The 19,222-nt window shown below is 40.7% G+C and overlaps 1 protein-coding gene across 1 annotated transcript in view; it reads left to right on the top strand.

Moving 5' to 3' along the window:
- The window catches only part of TEX11 (testis expressed 11), a 124,791-nt gene extending 106,087 nt beyond the window's left edge, over window positions 1-18,704 (top strand). The window contains exons 28-33 of the mRNA XM_053917416.1: window positions 4,448-4,515; window positions 9,052-9,201; window positions 10,429-10,537; window positions 11,489-11,609; window positions 17,597-17,761; window positions 18,627-18,704. Coding sequence (XP_053773391.1) covers window positions 4,448-4,515; window positions 9,052-9,201; window positions 10,429-10,537; window positions 11,489-11,609; window positions 17,597-17,761; window positions 18,627-18,704 — 691 coding nt within the window. The remainder of the gene's footprint in view (window positions 1-4,447; window positions 4,516-9,051; window positions 9,202-10,428; window positions 10,538-11,488; window positions 11,610-17,596; window positions 17,762-18,626) is intronic.
- Window positions 18,705-19,222: the final 518 nt, after the last annotated feature.

The following is a 19,222-nucleotide window of genomic DNA, read 5'->3' as shown; positions in this document are numbered from 1 at the left end:
CACTCTGAGCTTCTTAAACTTTACCTCCTTGGGTAGATACCGGCATCAACATCTCAGTCTCCCATACACCAGAGTATCGGTTTGCCTGTAGTTCCTTACCTTCCTTTCAAGCTATGAAAATTGTCTCCAAGTTGGACCACTAGCATTTTTTGTATGATTTTGAGGTCTAGATACCTACCATTTTTCTCTTATCAAGGGGGAAAAAAACCTTCCCAGTTTCCAATATTTGCCAGCTTCTTCTTTTTTCCTAATTGATGTAAATCCTTCTTGCTGGTTATTCACTTCCCTCTGTTCATCTCTTTTTTCATAGGATTCTTCAGATCTGCAACAAACTCTCACAGATCTCTGCTGACGCATTTTCCTTCCTTTCTCTTCTCTTACTGAGTACAGCTCAAAAACCATATGAGTACCAAGCACTCTGCTAAGTCCAGGGGGTCAAGAAGACAAAGTCCTCATCCGTAAGGAGCAAAGTGTCCTCTTTTCAAAAATCTTTACATTGTAAAAAAAGAGAAAAGAATCTGTATGCCCCAGAGCAAAACAAAAAAAACAACCATTTTTGCTTCTTAATAAGCAAGGGCAAATGTAATTTTATTTTCGATAACATTTTTATGCCTTACAAAAAAATAATTATAGCATCTTGTTTTTGCATAGTGCCTTTAACTTTTTTAAAGTTTTCCCTTTAAGCTAGTAGTCCTAACTTTGTTAAATTTTGTATCTCAGTGAATAGAGGCCAAATTGACCTGAGAGCAATTTCACAAACTCTTAAGTACTGTTCTTAATTATTTTCTTTGTTTCTAACAACTATTCTTTTTTCTTCCTGTTCTTTCTCTTACACACCCTTATGTTTCATAAGAACTCTCTAACTTAGTAACCCTTATATAACTTTCTTTGCCTTTGAAAGGATATCCATTTAGGTAATTGAAGATGCACTTCTGCCTTTTACCATCTAAATTCGGTCCCTAAGAATGATGCTCTATCTCTCTAATGAGGACTTGTTGAATTCTACAAATACATCTGCTCCTCATTCTCTAAGTCCTCATACATTGGAATATTTTTAAATAAATGGAAGATGAAGGACTACAGATATCCTCCATAATCTTATCAACATTGTCTCTACTCTCTTGAGTATGAGGTCAGGGGAAGTGAAGGATGCTTTTAAAAATATACAAGTGTAGTAATTGTAATTTATCAAGTAACCACATTTTTTTCTTAGAGCAGGGGTGGATAAACTACTGCTAACTGGCCAAATCAGGCCTGTGGACTGTTTTTCTATACCCTGACAGTTAAGAAAGGTTTTCACATTTGTAAAAGGTTATAAATTAAAATACAGAAAAATATGTGAGAGTTTCTGTGGCTGGCAAAGCCTAAAATATTTACTGTGTGGCCTTTTACAGAAAAGTATCCTGACCCCTGTCCTAGAATATTTTTTAACAGACTTAGTGTGGTAAAATTCATATACCTTATAATTCACTCATTTGAAGTATACAATTTAATGTTTTTTCAGAATATTGACAGAGTTGTGCAACTGTCAACACAATCTAATTGTAGAACTTTCCCTTCACTATAAAAATCCCTAACCAATTAGCAGTGACTTTCCATCCCTACCACTAGCCATAAGCAACCATCTACTTTCTGTCTATAGATAGGTTTGCCCGTTTTGGATATTTCATGTAAATGTCATCATACTGTTTATAGTCTTTTATAACTGGCTCCTTTTATAATTTTTCAGTAATGTTTTTTAGGTTCTCCGTGTTGTAGGTTGGATCAATACTTCATTTCTTTTTTATGGCTGAATAATATTCCATTGTATGAATACATCACAGTTTGTTTGACCGTTCATTCATTGATGGACACTGAGGTTTTTCCAGTGTTCAGATATTATGAATAATGCTACATGTCCAAATTTTGTGTGGACATGTGTTTTCATTTCTCTTGAGTATATATACCTAGAAGTGGAATTGCTCGGCCGTGTGGTGACTGCATGTTTAATCACTGGAGGAACTACCAGACTATTTTCTGAAGCAGCTGCACCATTTTACATTCCCACCAGCGATGAATGATGGTTCCACTTTCTCTGCCTCCCTGCCACCACTTGCTATTATGTCCTTTAGATTATGGTCATCCTAGTGAGTATGAAGTACTATCTCATTGCGAGACTTTAAGATATTTTAAGTTGACTTGAAGTTTCTGTTGTGGCCTAGCGTATGGTCTGTCCTGAAGGAAGTGCTCTGTGCGCTTCAGCAGAATGCGTATTCTTCTTGGGTTGGGGGGAGTCCATGGATATCTATTAGGTATCAAATCCTATATATAGTTTTATTCAAGTTAAGAGAGGACAGAAGAAATATATCTTTATATTGTTTTTTAGAGTTATACAATTACTTTTAATGGTGGACTTTTTTAAATTAAATTTTATTTTTTTAAACATTTTTTTTATTGTTGTTCAATTACAGTTGTCTGCATTTTCTCCCCACCCCTCCACTCCACCTGGACTTTTTTTTTTTTAATTTAAATAACTATCTGATGTCGCTTGCTTTCAGCCTGAAGAACTTCTCTTAGGTTTTTTGGTAAAAATGGCTCTCCTAAGAACAAATTCTGTCAGTTTTTGTTTATCTGGGAATTCCCTTATTTTGCTTTTAGTTCTGAAAAGATAGCTTTGCTGGACATTAGATTCTTGCTTACTGTTATTTTCTTTAATCACATTAAATGTGTTATCCCTTTGCCTTCTTTACTGAGACAGTGCATTTGCTGAGGCAGTGTCATCAGCCCTTCTCTCTTTGTGTGATTTCCTTTAGTTGTTTGAACATATTTCAAATAGATTCTTTGGAAAAAAAAATAAAATAGATTCTTTGAAATCTGTGTCTGCTAAGTTCAACATCTGCACCTTTCAAAGTAAGTTCCTGTTGCCTGGGTGTTTTTCCTGCATATGAGTCACATGTTCCTGTTTCTTTGCATATGTCATCATTTTTGTTGAAAACTGGACATTTTAGATGATATATTGGAGCATCTTTGAACACTGATTCCCCTCTGGGGCTTGTCGTTAATATTTGCTTGTTAACTTGTTTAGTGACTCGGCTGAGCTAGTCCATGCAGTCTGTTTTCCCCACAGCTGTATCACTCCTCAGAGGGCACAGTCTGTGCCTGCAGAGTCGCCCTGACCCCTCTTCCCCAAAGGGATGAAAGTGGTTTTTAGCAAGGATATTTTTCACTATCTCTTTCCCTAACCTGCCTGTTAAGCTTCTAAATGGCCTTCCATTGGTAGCGCGCCCAGATATTAGTCCCAACTCTGTGTGTGTTTGAAAATGCTCTACAGCATAAATTGAAGAAGAAGGGATCTTCTTAGCTTTTTGTCTTCCCCTGGTTCTCTCTGTAAACTGCAAGCTGGTCTACTGTTTTGCTTGTTGATATTATTGAGCTATCAGCCACCTCTTAAATGTTCAACACTAAGATCTTCATGGGTTTTTTATAGTGCCCTTAGACTTGAACATTTCCATGCTCTGTTCCAATTAAAGTCAGTCTTTTTAGGGAGAACTATAAAGCTCACTCTTCTAATGGCCTGCCCTGCCTCCTCAGCAGAAACTCTGTACCTCTTACTTTGTTGCTGGAGGCAGGGACAATGGCTCATTTCTATCAGAGTGACAGTCCAGCTCTGTGAGTGGAAGGCCGGGCAGGAGTCATCATAGTCCCTGGCATTCTTGGCTTACCTCCCCCAGCATGGAAACCCTATCCTATAAGCAAGCTGCAGTAAAGGGCAGTTGAGACCTAGTATTCTCAGTACGCTATGCCTGGTATGCAGTGGGCACTGGGTAGAGGAACAGAGCTCCAGGCCCCTCAGTTGGATTTGTTTTATAATAGAGCTTCTGCAATACAGACCTGGGGAAGGGAGATGAGAAGTACTGGCAGCATGCTCCTTCTGGGAATTCCTAGCGTGGAGACTGAGGACAGAGGGATCCCCATCTTCTTGGCCACACCCACTTAAAATAGTACTGACATCACACTGAGCCAGGGTGGGGGCGGGGGGTGGGGGGAAGTTCATCATGACTAAACTGCCACAGGTGCTCACTGTTCTTACTGAGACTTAGTAGATTCTTGGAAAAGAGTTGCTATATGCCCTTAGGCCAGTTTCCTGAAGTTTTACATGATTGTGTTTTATAGTTTTCAGTTATGGTTGTTTTGTTGGGGTGGGGCTTCATGGAGCTCCTCACACCACCATCCTGGAAGTGCTTCTCTTCTGTCCTAGATTATTAAAAAAATTGGCAATGCTCAGATTTTCTACTGACTCCTCATTTTCCTAGGACATTAAGAAAAAGTACAAATAGAGGCTAATGTTTCTATATAAATTCTAAAATGTTGAGTTTAAACTATCATTTTATTTTTAACTGTTTTTAATATGGTTAAAGTTTTGTTTAGTTGAAACTAATTTTTTGTTCATTTTTGCCAAATAGGCCAGATTTCTGAACCGTGCACTTGAGCAGGTCCACGAATGCAGAAACGTCTGGACTGTCCTGAGACAAAAAGGTACAGTGGGAACTGGGAGTTCGGTAATGCAGGTGTAAAGGGTGTTTGAAACCTGAAGAACTTAGTCTTTTATCAGCCAAAATTTGTGCCACTGCAGAACTTGATAAACAGTCAAAATGATTCTTTTAGAACTAAATTTTCCCCACTGTATGTCTGTATTTTGATTCCCTGGCACACTGCTTGGAGTAAAAATATTTTTTACTTTGCTTTTTATACAAATATGGTATTGAATATATATGACATTATTGCTCTAATTGTCTAATTTAATCAGCTTTTAATGCCGACTAGTATAGGCTAAACAGTTGTCCAAACCACAATCCCGATATCAGATACTGCTAACATTTTCTTATGAAATGATCAAAATAGTAGTAAACATTTGGAAGTTACATAGTAGCTTGTTCCTATTTCTTCACTGAGGATGGTACTGGCTTTTAGGGTTAGATAGACTTTTTAATATTGTGTCCATCTGTTCCTGTTTTAGTTAGAATTTTAAAAAATCAGTAGATAATGAGTTACATGTCTCTTCAGATTCTATAATCATATGTTTTTTCTCTTTTTAAGTATTAATATTTTGAATTATAATAGATGTCCTAAGATTAAGTGAACAAACCCTATTTGGTCATAGTGTTTTTATTTTTTAAATGTCGATAAATTTTGTTTCCTAATAATCCTAAATTTTGGTCTGTCATTTTCTTTTTTTTAATAGTTCATTTTTATTGTATTTTTTTCCATTACCATTTATCCCTCTTACACCCTCTTCCATCTCCACCCCTTCCCACTGCAGTCAACACACTGTTGTCCGTGTCCATGAGTTCTTTTTCTTTTTTGCTCAGTCCCCCATCCCTTCAGCCCCCGCCCCCATCCAGAGCTGTCAGCTTGCTCTATGTCTGTCTCTATTTTGTTTGTTAGTTCATTTGTTCAGTAAATTCCACATATGAGTGAAATCATATGGTATTTATCTTTCTTGGACTAGCTTATTTCTCCTAGCATAATTTTCCCCAGGTTCATCCATGCTGTCACAAAGGATAAAATTTTCTGCTTTTTTACAGCCAAGTAGGATTCCATTGGGTAAATGTACCACCGCTTTTACATCTACTCATCTACTGATGGGCACTTGGGCTGCTTCCATATCTTAGCTGTTATAAATAACACTGCAATCAGCATAGGGGTGCATATATTCTTTTGAATTCATGTTTTGGGTTTCTTTGGATAAATTTACAGAAATTAGATCACTGGGTCAAAAGTCAGTCCCATTTTTAGTTTTCTGAGGAAATTCCATACTGTTTTCCACAGTGGCCTCACCAGTCTGCATTCCCACCAACAGTGCACTAGGGTTCCCCTTTCTCCGCATCCTCGCCAACACTTGTTGTTTGTTGATTTATTGATGATGGCCATTCTGTCAGGTGTAAGGAGATATCTCATTGTGGTTTTAATCTGTATCTCTGTGATGATTAGTGACATTGAGCATCTTTTCATATGTCTGTTGGCCCTCTGTATGTCCTCTTTGGAGAGTGTCTATTCAGGTCCTTTGCCCATTTTTTAATTGGATTGTTTGTTTTCCTGGTGTTGAGTTGTATAAGTTCTTTATATATGTTGGAGATTAACCCCTTTCAGCAGCCTTATTTACAATAGGCAGGACCTGGAAATAGCCCAAGTACCCATTAGTAGATGAGTAGATAAAAAAGCTATGGTACTTTTACACAATACAATACTACGCGGCCATAAAAAGGAAGAAAATCTTTCCTTTTGCCACAGCATGGATGGACCTGGAGAGTATTATGCTAAGTGAAGTAAGCCAGGTGGTGAAAGACCAATGCCATATGATCTCACTTATATGTGGAGTCTGATGAACAAAACAAAAACAGAGCATGAATACATGGAACAGACTGACAGATCTCAGTGGGAAGAGGGGAGTGGGGACTGGGTGAAAGAAGGGGAAGGGATGAGCCAAAGAACTTACATGCATAATGACCCACAGACACAGACAGTAGTGTGGGGATGGCCACAGGAAGGGGCAGCGGGGCCTGGGTAGAGGTGGACAAACAGGGGCGGGAAATGGAGACATCTGTAATAGTGTCAGCAATGAAATGTTTTTTAAAAAGTAACTTCTCATTCCCTTTCTCCCAGCCTCTGTTAACCTCTAATGTACTTTTTTGTCTCTATGATTTTGCCTCTTCTAGATATTTCATTTAAGTGGAACCACACAATATTAGTCCTTGTGTGACTGGCTTATTTCACTTAGCATAATGTTCTCAAGGTGTACCCGTGTTGTAACATATCAGCACCTCATTCCTTTTTATGGCTGAATAATATTTCATTGTATATGCCACATTTTGCTTATTGATTTGTCTGTTGATAGACACTTGGTCTGCTTCTACCTTTTTGCTATTGTGAATAATGCTGCTGTGAACATTGGTTTACAAGTGTCTGCTTGAGTCCCTGTTTTCAATTTTTGGGGTCTATATCTAGGAATAGAATTACTGGGTTGTACGATAATTGTACATTTCACTTATTGCAGAAATGTGCACTGTTTTTCCACAACGGCTGCACCATTTTACTTTCCCACAGGCACTGAATGAGAGTTCTCATTTCTCTACCTCCTTGCCACCACTTGCCACATAATTGTCTTTTGGATTATAGCCATCCTAGTGAGAATAAAGTGATATTTTATCGTGGTTTCACTTACATGTCCCTAATGACTGATGATGTTGAGTATCTTTTCATGTGTGTATTGGTCATTTATGTATCTTCTTTGGAAAAAAAGGACTTGTCTGTCAAGCCCTTTCCCTATTTCATTGGGTTGTTTGTCTTTTTTATTGTTAGGTTATATCAAACCTAAAGAAGAAAAACATAAAAGTATTCTTTCTACTCTTATGTCTGTCTTGTGTGTCTCCTTTGCCTTCATGGAGAACACTTCGCTTCTGACATTTCTGGTCACCAAATGTGTGGAAATTCTTTCCCACACCAAGCAATTCTCTGCAACACCAGCTGGGTGCCCAACAATTCAACTCAATTCTGACACCGTCTACACAAAGATAGCATTAGATCCCACAGTTCATGGGTTCATTCCCACTTCAGATGCCAGTAGCAGGTCCACATTGTCTCCTGGGCTTCTGACCAACCAGCTATAGATTGGAGGTTCCAGCACTTCTTGCTGTGGGTTCGATCAGTTTGCTAGAGTGGCCCACAGAATTCAGGGAAGCATTTTCTTATGTTTACCAGTTTATTGTAAAAGGATGTGATGAAGGATACAGATGAACGTCCAGATGGAAGAGATGCACAGGGCGAGGTCTGTGGGAAGGGCTATGGAGTTTCCATGCCCTCTCCTGGCATCACCCTCCCAGCACCTCCACGAGTTCACCAATCCAGAAACTTTCCAAACCCTGTATTTGTGGTATTTTCGTGGAGGCTTCACCATATAGGCATGATAAATCACTAACTCTATTTGCAGCCCTTCTTTCTTCTTAAGAGAATGGGGTGTGGGGCTGAAAACTCCAAGCTTCTAATCACAGTTTGATATTTGCGGTGACTAGTCCTCATGCAGGAGCCATCCAGGAGCCCACTCAGAGTGACCTCATTAGAACAGAAAACATTTCTATCATTCAGGGAATTACAAGAATTTTAGGAGCTGTGTGCTAGGAACCAAGGAACAACATTGTTTTTCTCAGGAAAAGATGTTGGATTTTTGTCAGATGCTTTCTTGACTCTATTGACATCATCATTTAGTTTCTGCTTGTTGTGTTGATATGATGTATGACATTAATTGGTTTTCAGTTGTTAAAGCTAAGTGCAATAATATATCTATGTACTAGCAACGAAGTTCAAGAACAGGCAATAACAATCAGTAGCGATAAAAGTCAATATAGTTGTTAATTCTGCTAAGGTAGTATTGACTGGAAAGAAACACAGGGTTTGAGGTGCTCTATATCACGATCAGAGTAGCGGTGTATGCATTGGAACATATGTAAAAATTTATCAGGCTGTTTCACATCAATGCACCTCGTTCCGCTTATTGTACATATGCTAGACCTGAACACTTTTTTTTTAAAGTTCAGTCTAACAGGGTGAATGAAAACCATCCTACGTAGTATGGTACATGCCACCTGATACAAAATTCTGTCCATGGTGATACCCAGGAAATATTGTTGACTGACTAAATGGGACAGTTCAGACACTTTCCTTTGCTAAAATAAAACCATAGTTAGTTTATACAACCCTGTATCTTCTGGTTACTTCATTCATTAAAGTGAGACAGGTAAACAATGGATTTGAATTAGAAAACAGCAGGATGTTTTCAGGCTGTTTAAGAATATCACAGCAATAATTTTGGGAAATGTGGGCAATGCTCATGATTGCAATACAGGGTGTGTAAAGGATTGATGAGTTTATAAACTTAAAAATGTAAAAAATATGTCCACAGTAGTTGGAATAACTTCAAATTATAAGTAAAATTAATTTTCCTCAATAAGGGAATCTCCCCAGAAGAGAGATTAGAATAGGAGAGAATAATGAAATGCATTTTTGCCTCTTTTGCAGGGGACTTCTCCAATGATCCGTGTGAGAAATTGCTTCTGCTGTACGAGTTTGAAATTAAAGCCAAAATGAATGATCCATCACTGGACAGCTTCCTGCAGCCAGTGTGGGAACTGCCTTATTTGGGAAGCAGAACACTAGAGACAATTGCATGTAAGTGCTATATTTATGATTTTGGAGGTCTAGTACCCCTTTAAATTGCACTAATTTTTTATTTCTTTGTTCTCTCTACATTTCCTCATAGCACTCTGCTTTTCTTTCTCTAATGGCATTCTTGGATCGTTTTGTATTATAATCATTTGAGCATTTACCTTTTTCTTTATATAAGATTATAAGCTCCTTAGGATCATAAAGAATAATTACTTATATTTGTTGTACAATACTTATTATAAACCCTCGCTAAGTGCATTGCTCACAAGGGGTGCTCATATTTATTCTACGTGGGGAATTGAGGTCTGTAACTATTCAATGGGGGTGCTCAAACTTAGTTCTGCTCAGCTAGCTAGAAATGATAAATGACTGCTTCATTAATCAGAGGTGTTAGAATCGAAGCAATTTATTAAAGTGTACTGAGAAATATTGGTAATATTGTTAACACAATTGCCACTCCCAAATTTCTGGTTGGGCCGTAAGTGGTATTTGGGGGCCCAAAACCTCTGTAGGGATATACTGCAAGGAACGACCTAATTATCTCCTCTTTCTATCTCTCACCCTCCCTGGGAGCCCATGTGTGGTTCATAAAAGTATTAGGTAGCTCCTAATAAATAAGAGTCACATTTGCCTTTCCTGTGTGTTCTGAAGGCAGAATTCCTAGAGACATGGGGCAGATGGTATATTCTTTATGGACGTGTGATGGTTGCCACTGCTCGTTGTATAAAGGAATTCCAATTCTAGAAGCCTGGTAAATGCATCTGGAAGTTTCAGGGTCTTTTATCTTGGACACTCACTCTCATGTCAACTGTTTCCTGTTTTCAGTATCACACAAAAAACAGTAGATTGTAGTATAAATCCACTTTTGATTAGTGCCCTTTTACTGATCTGCTTTCTGTTTCTGTCTTAGTGTGCCCCTCCTTGACTGTGGTTCATGAGCTTATTGCTTCACCTGTATTACTGTGGGCAGGGTCAGGGAAACAATAAATTTTCTGGTGATGTTTGCTGAATAAAAGATATAACCTGCACACCCTACTATGTTACTCTGTCCAGAAAGTAGAAGCTATTTCTGAAAGCCACCACGGACTCATCATTTTATAAAGTTTGTGTGTGTGTTTGTATGTTTTTGTTAATTTGTTTCTCTGTTAGACAAAGAAAGTTGTACCTGGGATGGAAGCCGTAATGGATAGGATTATTGTATTCACAGCCTTTTTTCTTCCCTTCCTGTAGCTTTAGCATTGGAAGCGCCTGCCAACTATCCTTCCATTGCTGTAAATGCCTTGAAACGGGCTTTATGCATCTACAGAAAGAAGGAATCGCTGGATGTTCTGAAATACAGGTTAGTAATCGTAATTCAGCACTGTTTGCAGGCCTTTTGATAGCCAAATAAGCAGTAGTCATCGATCATACTCCACTGGCCCATTTTAAAAAATGATTGGGGCACTCCTGTAACTCCTGAGCTGAAATGCCTACAGAACAGCTCCCTATTCAGGGTTGTGTTATGGACGTTCAGGGTTGTGTTATTAAGTCTTGGCCAAGACTTAATTAGCCAAGTCAAGGAGTCTGGTTTTCCCAAAGGAGAAAAAGAGACAGAAAGTTGCTTCTTTGTGTGAGTACATATATACTAAAGTTACAGGGTACCTTTCTTCATTTCATTACCAAATATGCCAAATGCAGACAGAGATTAATATAACAGACAACAATGCATCCCCCACCAAAGTTAAAGAAATGTTAACATTTTCCTATATTTGCCACAGATTTTTTTTAAAGTACTTTTCTTTAAGGGCCAATAAGTGCTATACATAATATGACCTGTTATTTATTGGAGATTTTGTGTTTTCTATGCCTAGGAATGGGGAAAAAATAGATGATATGTGATTTCTCTCTGGAAAATATCATTAAAGTCTTCCTTTTCTGAGATTTGAGAGATGGTTCTCCTGGAATTATTTCCAATTTTAATCCGGTGCCCTTGCCTATTTGAAAATGTAACAAGATACTTTAAAGTGCTTATAGATTCAACCAGCTCATAAAATATAGTAAACAGTCGCAGCTCCATAGTGTAGCAAACTAAAAAAAAGTGAAGGACAACCATAATAAAAGAAAGGGTTGGTCAGCCCCTTTTATAGCTTCAGAAATCTGTCTTCTAAGGTTGGAGGCCAGATCAAACTGGGTGAAAAACAGACATGTTTTGAAGCTCTTAGTCTGGGATGAGGTCCAGATTTTACTTATCTTAGCCATGAAACCAATGATTTCTTTCCTTATGGGATGAATTTTCTCTTTTTGATTTCAGCAACTGCATGCGCAAGTTGGTTAACCTGCTGGTGCCGGAAGGGGTGCCAAAGGAAGAAATCTGTCCCCTGGACGAACTTTGGAGCTTTTTTGATGATACTTTGAGCTTTCTTAGCCACACCGTAAGTCAAACAGTGATATTACACTTTCAGCTAATTTTAAGGATCTGAACTGTATTGTGCATTAGAAATTACATAGAGGCTACAGGGTCAAGAAGGAGGCATAGGTAGACATGCTTCGCCTTCTCGCACATCCACAAAAAGAATTACAACTAAATCTCAAAACAAATAACACCCAGAACTGTTAGAAAATCAAACTGTATGGAAGTCCAACAACTAAAGATTTAAAGAAGCCACAAACATCCCAGACGGATAGGAGGGGTGGAGACATGGAGACAGGTGGAAAGGCGAGGAGACGGGGTGTGGCATAGAGAGTCGGCAGCGGTGGTGAAATGGGCGTGGGTGATGCCACATTCACGTGTGGTGGATAAAAATTAGGAGGGATGCCTTGGGAGTGAGCAATCCCAGCCCCAGGCCAGACCACACAATCCAGAGTTCCAGTGCCAGGAAGATAAATCCCCGTAACTTCTGGCTGTAAAAACCAGTATGGGTTGGAGCAGTGGAAGAAACTGCTGGATTTTCAGGAAACTCCACTTAAAGGGCCCACGCAGTCTTAAAACAGACAAAAACCCACCTACTCTGGGATTCAACACCAGGGCAACAGCTGGAAGAGTGCCAGTCGCATACAGGGAGTGGATGAAGTGACTGGAAACAGGGCAAGTGTCGGGAAAACCCTCAGAAACCAGGCAGGGGCACAGTCCCCTCTTCGAGCTCTCCCCCCCCCCACAAAGCCACAAAGCACTGAAGCGGGTTGCCCCACCCTGGAGATTACCTAAGACTCCGCCCCAGATAATTTTCAGATGCCTTTTCTACAATAGGCCACAATACTAAGGGAGTCACAGCAGCTCTACCTAATACACAGAAGCAAACACAGGGAGGCTGCCAAATTGAGGAGACAAAGAAATATGGCCTAAATGAAAGAATAGAACAAAACCCCCAAAAAGAACTAAATGAAACAGAGATAGCCAACCTATCAGATGGAGAGTTCAGAACACTGGTGATGAGAATACTCAAAAGAACTCACTGAGTATGGCAACAACATAAGGGAAGAAATGAAGGTCACACTAAGTGAAATAAAGAAAAATCTACAGGGAACCAACAGTAAGAGAAGGAGGCCGGGATTCGAATCCATGATTTGGAACATAAGGAAGAAATAAACATTCAACCAGAACAGAAAGAAGATATAAGAATTTTTAAAAAATACAAGGATAGTAGAAGAAGACTCTGGGACATCTCCAAACATGCCAACATGCAAATCATAGGGATGCCATAAGAAGAGGAAGAGCAAGAAATCGAACACTTACTTGAAAAAATAATGAAAGAAAACTTCCCCAATCTGGCAAAGGAAGTAGACATACAAGTCCAGGAAGCACAGAGAGTCCCAAACAATTTGGATGTGAAGAGGACGGCACCAAGACACATCGTAATTAAAATGCAAAAGGTTAAAGATAAAGACAGAATCTTAAAAGCAGCAAGAAAAAAGCAGAGAGTTACCTCCAAAGGACTATCAGCTGATTTCTCAAAAGAAACTTCACAGGCAAGAAGGGGCTGGAAAGAAGTATTCAAAGTGATGGAGAGCAAGGACCTACATCCAAGATTTCTCTATCCAGCAAAGCTGTCATTTAGAATGGGAGGGTAGATAAGTGCTTCCCAGACACAAGGTAAAGCTAAAGGAGTTCATCATCACCAAGACATTATTACATGAAATATTAAAGGGACTTAACAAAAAGAAGATCAAAACTATGAAAGTTAAAAAGGCAACAAAATCGTAACCATCAACAACTAAATAAAAAAAAATAAATAAGCGAACAACCAGAACAGGAACAGAATCATAGGTATGGGGATCATTTGGAGAGTTACCAGCTGGGAGGAGGGAGAGGGAGGATGGGGGGAAAGGTGCAGGGATTAAAAAGCATAACTGGTAGGTATAGAATAGACAGGGGGACATTAAGAATAGTACAGGAAATGGAGAAGCCAAAAAACTTATATGCCTACCATGGACATGAACCAGGAGGGGAAGGAATGCCAGAGGGAAGAGGGGTACCAGGCGGAGGGGAGCATAGGGGGCAGATTGGGGCAACTGTAATAACATAATAAAATATACTTAAAAAACAAGTTACATAGAATAATGCTTTCTGATATGAGTTCTAGGGTAAATAAATTACACACTACAAAGTTTTCCTGGGTTTATGAAATATAAATAGTATACTTATATGTAAATGTAAATACACATAAGTATACTATGGATTAGGTCAGAATGGCAGTACCACCTGGCGTTTTGGGTTATTTTGTATTTTCATTTAAAAAATATTTTTATTGTTGTTCTATTAGGTTTGTCCCAATTTCCCCTCATTGCTCTTCCCTGCCCCACCCAACCTCCACTCCCACAGTCAATCCCCACCCTGTTTTCCATGTCCATGGGGGCATTTATACTTTTTCTCTTTAATATATAATTGTTACTATATTTTTTCCATTGCCAATGCTTCAATTTCATCGTATCTCTTACCTTCTCATAACGTTTCAGTGACTTCTCATTACCAGCAGAAGAAATTCCCAGATCTGTGTCTGATAGTACAAAACTCCTTATATTCTAGCCCAATATTTCACAAATTATGTTATACAAGATGTTAGTAAAAATCTACATACCCTGGATTAAACAAAGTTATGTCATTTCTTTGCTGTAATATTTCCCAAAACTTTTCATGAACTAACGTGCATTACAACGCTCCAAAGGGGTATATACAGAATGCAGTATTTCCAAAACATAATTTAACTCAAGAACCCTATTTTTATGACCATCTGTTAGCATTTTGCATAATGCTAATGTTGTGAGGAAAAGCATTTAAGAAATGCTGAGGTCACCCCCTCTTACGTTTCTAGTCCTGTTTCCCATTAGCTTCTCTACGTAAATTGTCTGCTTAGACCAAATAACTATTAGTCTCCCTGAGAAATGCTCAGTCACAGGCCCAGTCCAAGTTGTAATTTATTCTGTTCCACCCATATGAAATGCCCTTCTCTTTCTCTGTACGTCTACATATTTGAAGTTCTTATTAACAGAATTCATATGCCATAAAATTCACAATTTTAAAGTATACAAGTGCATTCAGTACATTTACAAAATTGAGCAACTATCACCAGTGTCTAAGTCTAGAACATTTTCATCAGCCCAAAAACCCCATAACCATTGGTAGTGATTCTCCATTACCCCCTCCCCCAGCCCCTGGCAAGCACCAATCTGCTTTCTATCTCTATTTGCCTGCTCTGGACATTTCCTACAAGCTCTGTATATCTAGATCTTGTTCACGCAGAGACCATGTTTGTTTGTTCAGTCATTCGTTCATTCATTCTGTTAAAATTGCATTGTCGGACATTGTGCCAGCCTGTGAGTGTACAAAGGTAGATGCCACTGTGCCGTGAAGGAGCTCCCAGCCTAGTGGAGGAGACGGGCAGCACAGTGTTACAAGTGCTGTTGTGCTGTGGTGCCGTGAACAGAGGCCAGAGGGAAAAAGTGGTGGGAATAATAAATGGCAGAGGGTCAGGGACAGCCTCACCGAGTAGGTCGCGTTTGACTAGCTATCAATTCATTTGTTCATTCATTGATGCATGCATTCAGCAAACAGCTACTGTGTCCCTGTCATGTGCCAGGCACAGTGTTAGGTTGTCAGGATACAAAGATGAACAAGCAAAATTCCTGCGCCTCAAGGAGATCAATAGTCTGCAGGAAATAAATATATAAACAGTTTCAAAACAACCTGATAAGTTGTGCCCTGGCTGGTGTGACCGGTTGGAGCATCATCCGGTACACCAAAGGCTGCGGGTTCAATTTCTGGTCCGGGCATATACCTCAGTTGTGGGTTCTGACCCTGGTTGCGGCACGTACGAGAGGCCACAACCGATCAATGTTTCTCCCTCACAATTGATGTTTCTCTCCCTCTCTCTCTACCTCCCTTCCTCTCTCTAAAATCAGTAAAGCGTGGCCTCAGGTGAGGATAAAAAAAAAAACCCTGCTAAGTTGTGTTAGAAGAATGTAACACTTGCTATGGGAACAGAGACAAGAGTAACTAAGTCTGCTTGTAAGTTCGAAGAAAAAATAGAAGTTTACCAAGTGGATAGGTATGGGGGCGGCATTTCAAGCAGAGAAACTAGACCTCTTCTGACCGTGCTGGCCTAATGCTCATTCCTTTTACTGAACGGGAACACCTAATGCCTGTGTTGCTCTCACTAGCCCTTAGTCACACACCTCGTGTAGTCCTCTTCACATGTGGGTGTCTTGTCTCCCTCCCCAAAGGTGCTAAGTGTCCTTTAGGATAAGAGCTCTGTCTTGTCCCTCTTAGCGCCCTCCTTCTCATAGTGTTTTCTGCATAGGAACTTTTTATAGGTCCCAGCAAGTGAATTACAGCTGAGACACCAAGTCGCCTATCGCATTTCCCCTTCCAGGGGCCTGCGACCTCGTGTGTAGATGAAGGCCTGAACATGGAATGAGCACATGGACGTTCCCTGTGCGTCCATCTCCTACACAAGAACTGAGAAAGTTGCTCCCTAGACTAATCCTTTTCACTAGTATAAAGTCTTTTGATCAGCCATAGTACAGACACTAATAAGGCAAAGAGACCATATTAGAAATGTATCCTTTGTTCATAGCCAGGTAGATTTTGTCAAAGATTAATATTTATTAAAAATTGCAGTCATCCCTGGCTGCTGTGGCTCAGTGGATTGAGCGCTGGCCTGCAAACCAAAGAGTCGCCAGTTCGATTCCCAGTCAGGGCACATGCCTGGGTTGTGGGCCAGGTCAGGTCCCTAGTAGGGTGCGCACGAGATGCAAACCACACATTGATGTTTCTCTTTTATCCCTTCCCCTGTGTCTAAAATAAATAAATAAAGTCTTTTTAAAAATTACAATCAGTTGATATTAAGCAAAACAGATTACCCTCCTAACCAATTTTTGCCTTAAGGGCAAGAACTGAGTCTTCCTGGAGAAGGAAATCTGCCTCAAGACCGTAACATAGAGCCCTGACCAGTGTGGCTCAATTGGCTGGGCGTTATCCCTAGAGGTGAAGGGTCGCCCAATCATGTTATGAGCTTGGGTTGCAGGTTTGGTCCCTGCTTGGGCCGCATGCAAGAGGCAGCCCATCCATGTTTTTCTCCCTCTCTTTCTCCCTCCCTTCCCCTCAAATAAATAACATCTTTTTTAAAAAGATTGTAACATAGAAATCCTGCCTAAGTTTCCAGCCTGTTGGCCTACCCTACAAATTTCAAACTTGCCAGCCCCCACAATTGTGTGAACCAGTTCCTTAAATCTCTCTGTTTCTCTGTCTCTGTCTCTCTTTCTGTCTGTGTCTCTCTCTGTTCAAAAAATAAACATCAAAACCTGACCAGCATGGCTCAGTGGGTTGGTCGTCATCCTGGAAAGTGAAAGGTCACAGGTTTGATTCCTGGTCAGGGCACATGCCTGGGCTGTGGATCCATTGGGGCGTGTAGGAGAGCAACCCATCAATGTTCCTCTCTCACATGAATATTCCTCTTCTTCTCTCTCTCCCTCTGTTTCCCTCTCTCTAAAAAAAAGTAAAAATAAAGATTAGTATAATTTCTATTCCAAACACAAACTGATTCAGGTCAAGGAAATTAAGAGATTCAATAGAAGTACCTCTTGACAGCCTTCCGTGAAAATCAGAGGTAAGGTACTAGGGAGACCACTGACTGAGGACAGCGCAAGGGAAGCCCCAAACAGGACACAGGTTTCTCTCCTGCTCAGGACTTAGCCCAAGAAGGCCTCATTGCTTCTTCGGTTTATGTCGCTTCATGAGGTCTGATCCAGACCATTCTACAGCTGACAAAGCTTCTAGGTGCTCTTTTTCCTGCACTCCAGGAGCACAGGATTGCTTGTGGAGGCTGTGGCTCCCTCCTTGGTATCAGCAGAGCGCCCATTACTTCCTGACAATAGGATGCAGCACCCATACAGTCCGTGATCATGACTTTTTCTTGGATTTCAGGAAGGCTACCCGGAAATGGAGGTTCTCTGGCTGATGATCATGTGTTGGAATACTGGAATATTCATGTACGGCAATGGAGACTATCCATCTGCTGAAAAGTGGTGTAGCCTGTCGCTGCGTTTTGTTGACTACCTTGGCTCCCTCAAGAAAGTTTACGAAACTCAGGTAAGGAAGGAGAGGGCTAGAAACGGGGCAGCATGACCCAGGGCAGACAGCTTCTTTCTGGGCTCTCAGTAAGGCCTCGGTGCTACCTTCCTGGCCTGGAAAAGGATCTTGATCTTCGTTCCTCTCGGTGGAAGAGTTAGGGGACTGCAGACAGTAATTTCTTAGAGTGAAAACCAGGAAGGATGGAGAACGGGCAGGAACTTAGGGACAGAGGATGCAGTGTAATTAAGACGAATGCCCAGAGTGAGCTCTGGAAAGATGCATCCCTGTCGGTGCCACTGCACACAGGGAAGTGCTGGCCTCTGTGACTGTGTGAAAAGGTATTTTCTCCAGAACCTCTTCTGAGTTGCAGGCTTCTGGGCCATTAAGCTAACCAGGAGAGGCTTGGTGGAGAAAAGTCTTGTTACCAAAAGAAGCAAAGGATCGTTTATGTACCCTGGCTGGTGTGGCTCAGTGGATTGAGCACCGGCCTGTGAACTAAAGGGTCGGTGGTTCAATTCCCACTCAGGGCGCATGCCTGGGTTGCGGGCCAGGTCCCCAGTTGGGGACATGTGGGAGGCAACTGCACACTGATGTTTCTCTTCCTCTCTTTCTCCCTCCCTTCCCCTCTCTCTAAAAATAAATAGATAAAATATTTTTTAAAAAGAATTATTTATGCTTTAGGTAGCTTCTCCCATGTGATAGCTGCCTGTCCCTAGAAAATGGACCTAGTGTGATGGGGTCCCCCTTCCCCAAGAGAGTACTGTATTTTCGCCCCAGTGTGGCTCAGGTATAGGTCAGACTCCCATGCCATCACCATGGGTTGGGGAGGCTTTCCCACATATCCTTTCTCCTGAAGAAGTGTATTTGCTAATCTGTTTCCCAGGTTCATGTTCTGTATAGTGAGCTGGTGCAAGCACTGAGCAAAAAGAAAAGGTCTCACTATTTCATGAAGAAGAACTGAGGACTGCTGGAAGAAGTCAGAGGAGTGGGTGACAGCAGCTGGGAGGAGGAGCATGGCCTGAGACATTCAATGTTTCAATTATAGTTAAACTTGTTTTCAGTTTTTGTATCTGTTTTCTCAGGCCCTAGTTTCATATAGTTAAATTGCATGTTGTAGAATAAAAGCATCAGAAATAACTTACCGTGTGACCAGCTCATTTTCCAAAGCGCTAAGAATTATATATGGAAGTAACCCATGGGAGAGCAAGATGATTGTCCAGGAAAGGATCTTGCACATTGGTCCTCTCAGTGGTTCCACAGAACTGCAAGAGTCAGGGGGCTCTCAGCTGGCTGGGGTGGCTCAGTGGACTGAGTGTCGGCCTGTGAACCGAAAGGTCGCTGGTTCGATTCCCAGTCAGGGCACATGCCTGGGTTGCAGGCCAGGTCCCCAGTTGGGGGCGTGTGGGAGGCAACCGATTGATTCGATGTTTCTCTCCCCCTCTCTCTCCCTCCCTTCCCTTCTCTCCCAAAACAAACAAA

The sequence above is a fragment of the Desmodus rotundus genome, chromosome X (assembly GCF_022682495.2).
Source record: "Desmodus rotundus isolate HL8 chromosome X, HLdesRot8A.1, whole genome shotgun sequence".
Lineage (NCBI taxonomy): Eukaryota > Metazoa > Chordata > Mammalia > Chiroptera > Phyllostomidae > Desmodus > Desmodus rotundus.
Note: the sequence above shows the minus strand (reverse complement) of the source record. Positions and strands in the feature narration are given on the sequence as shown.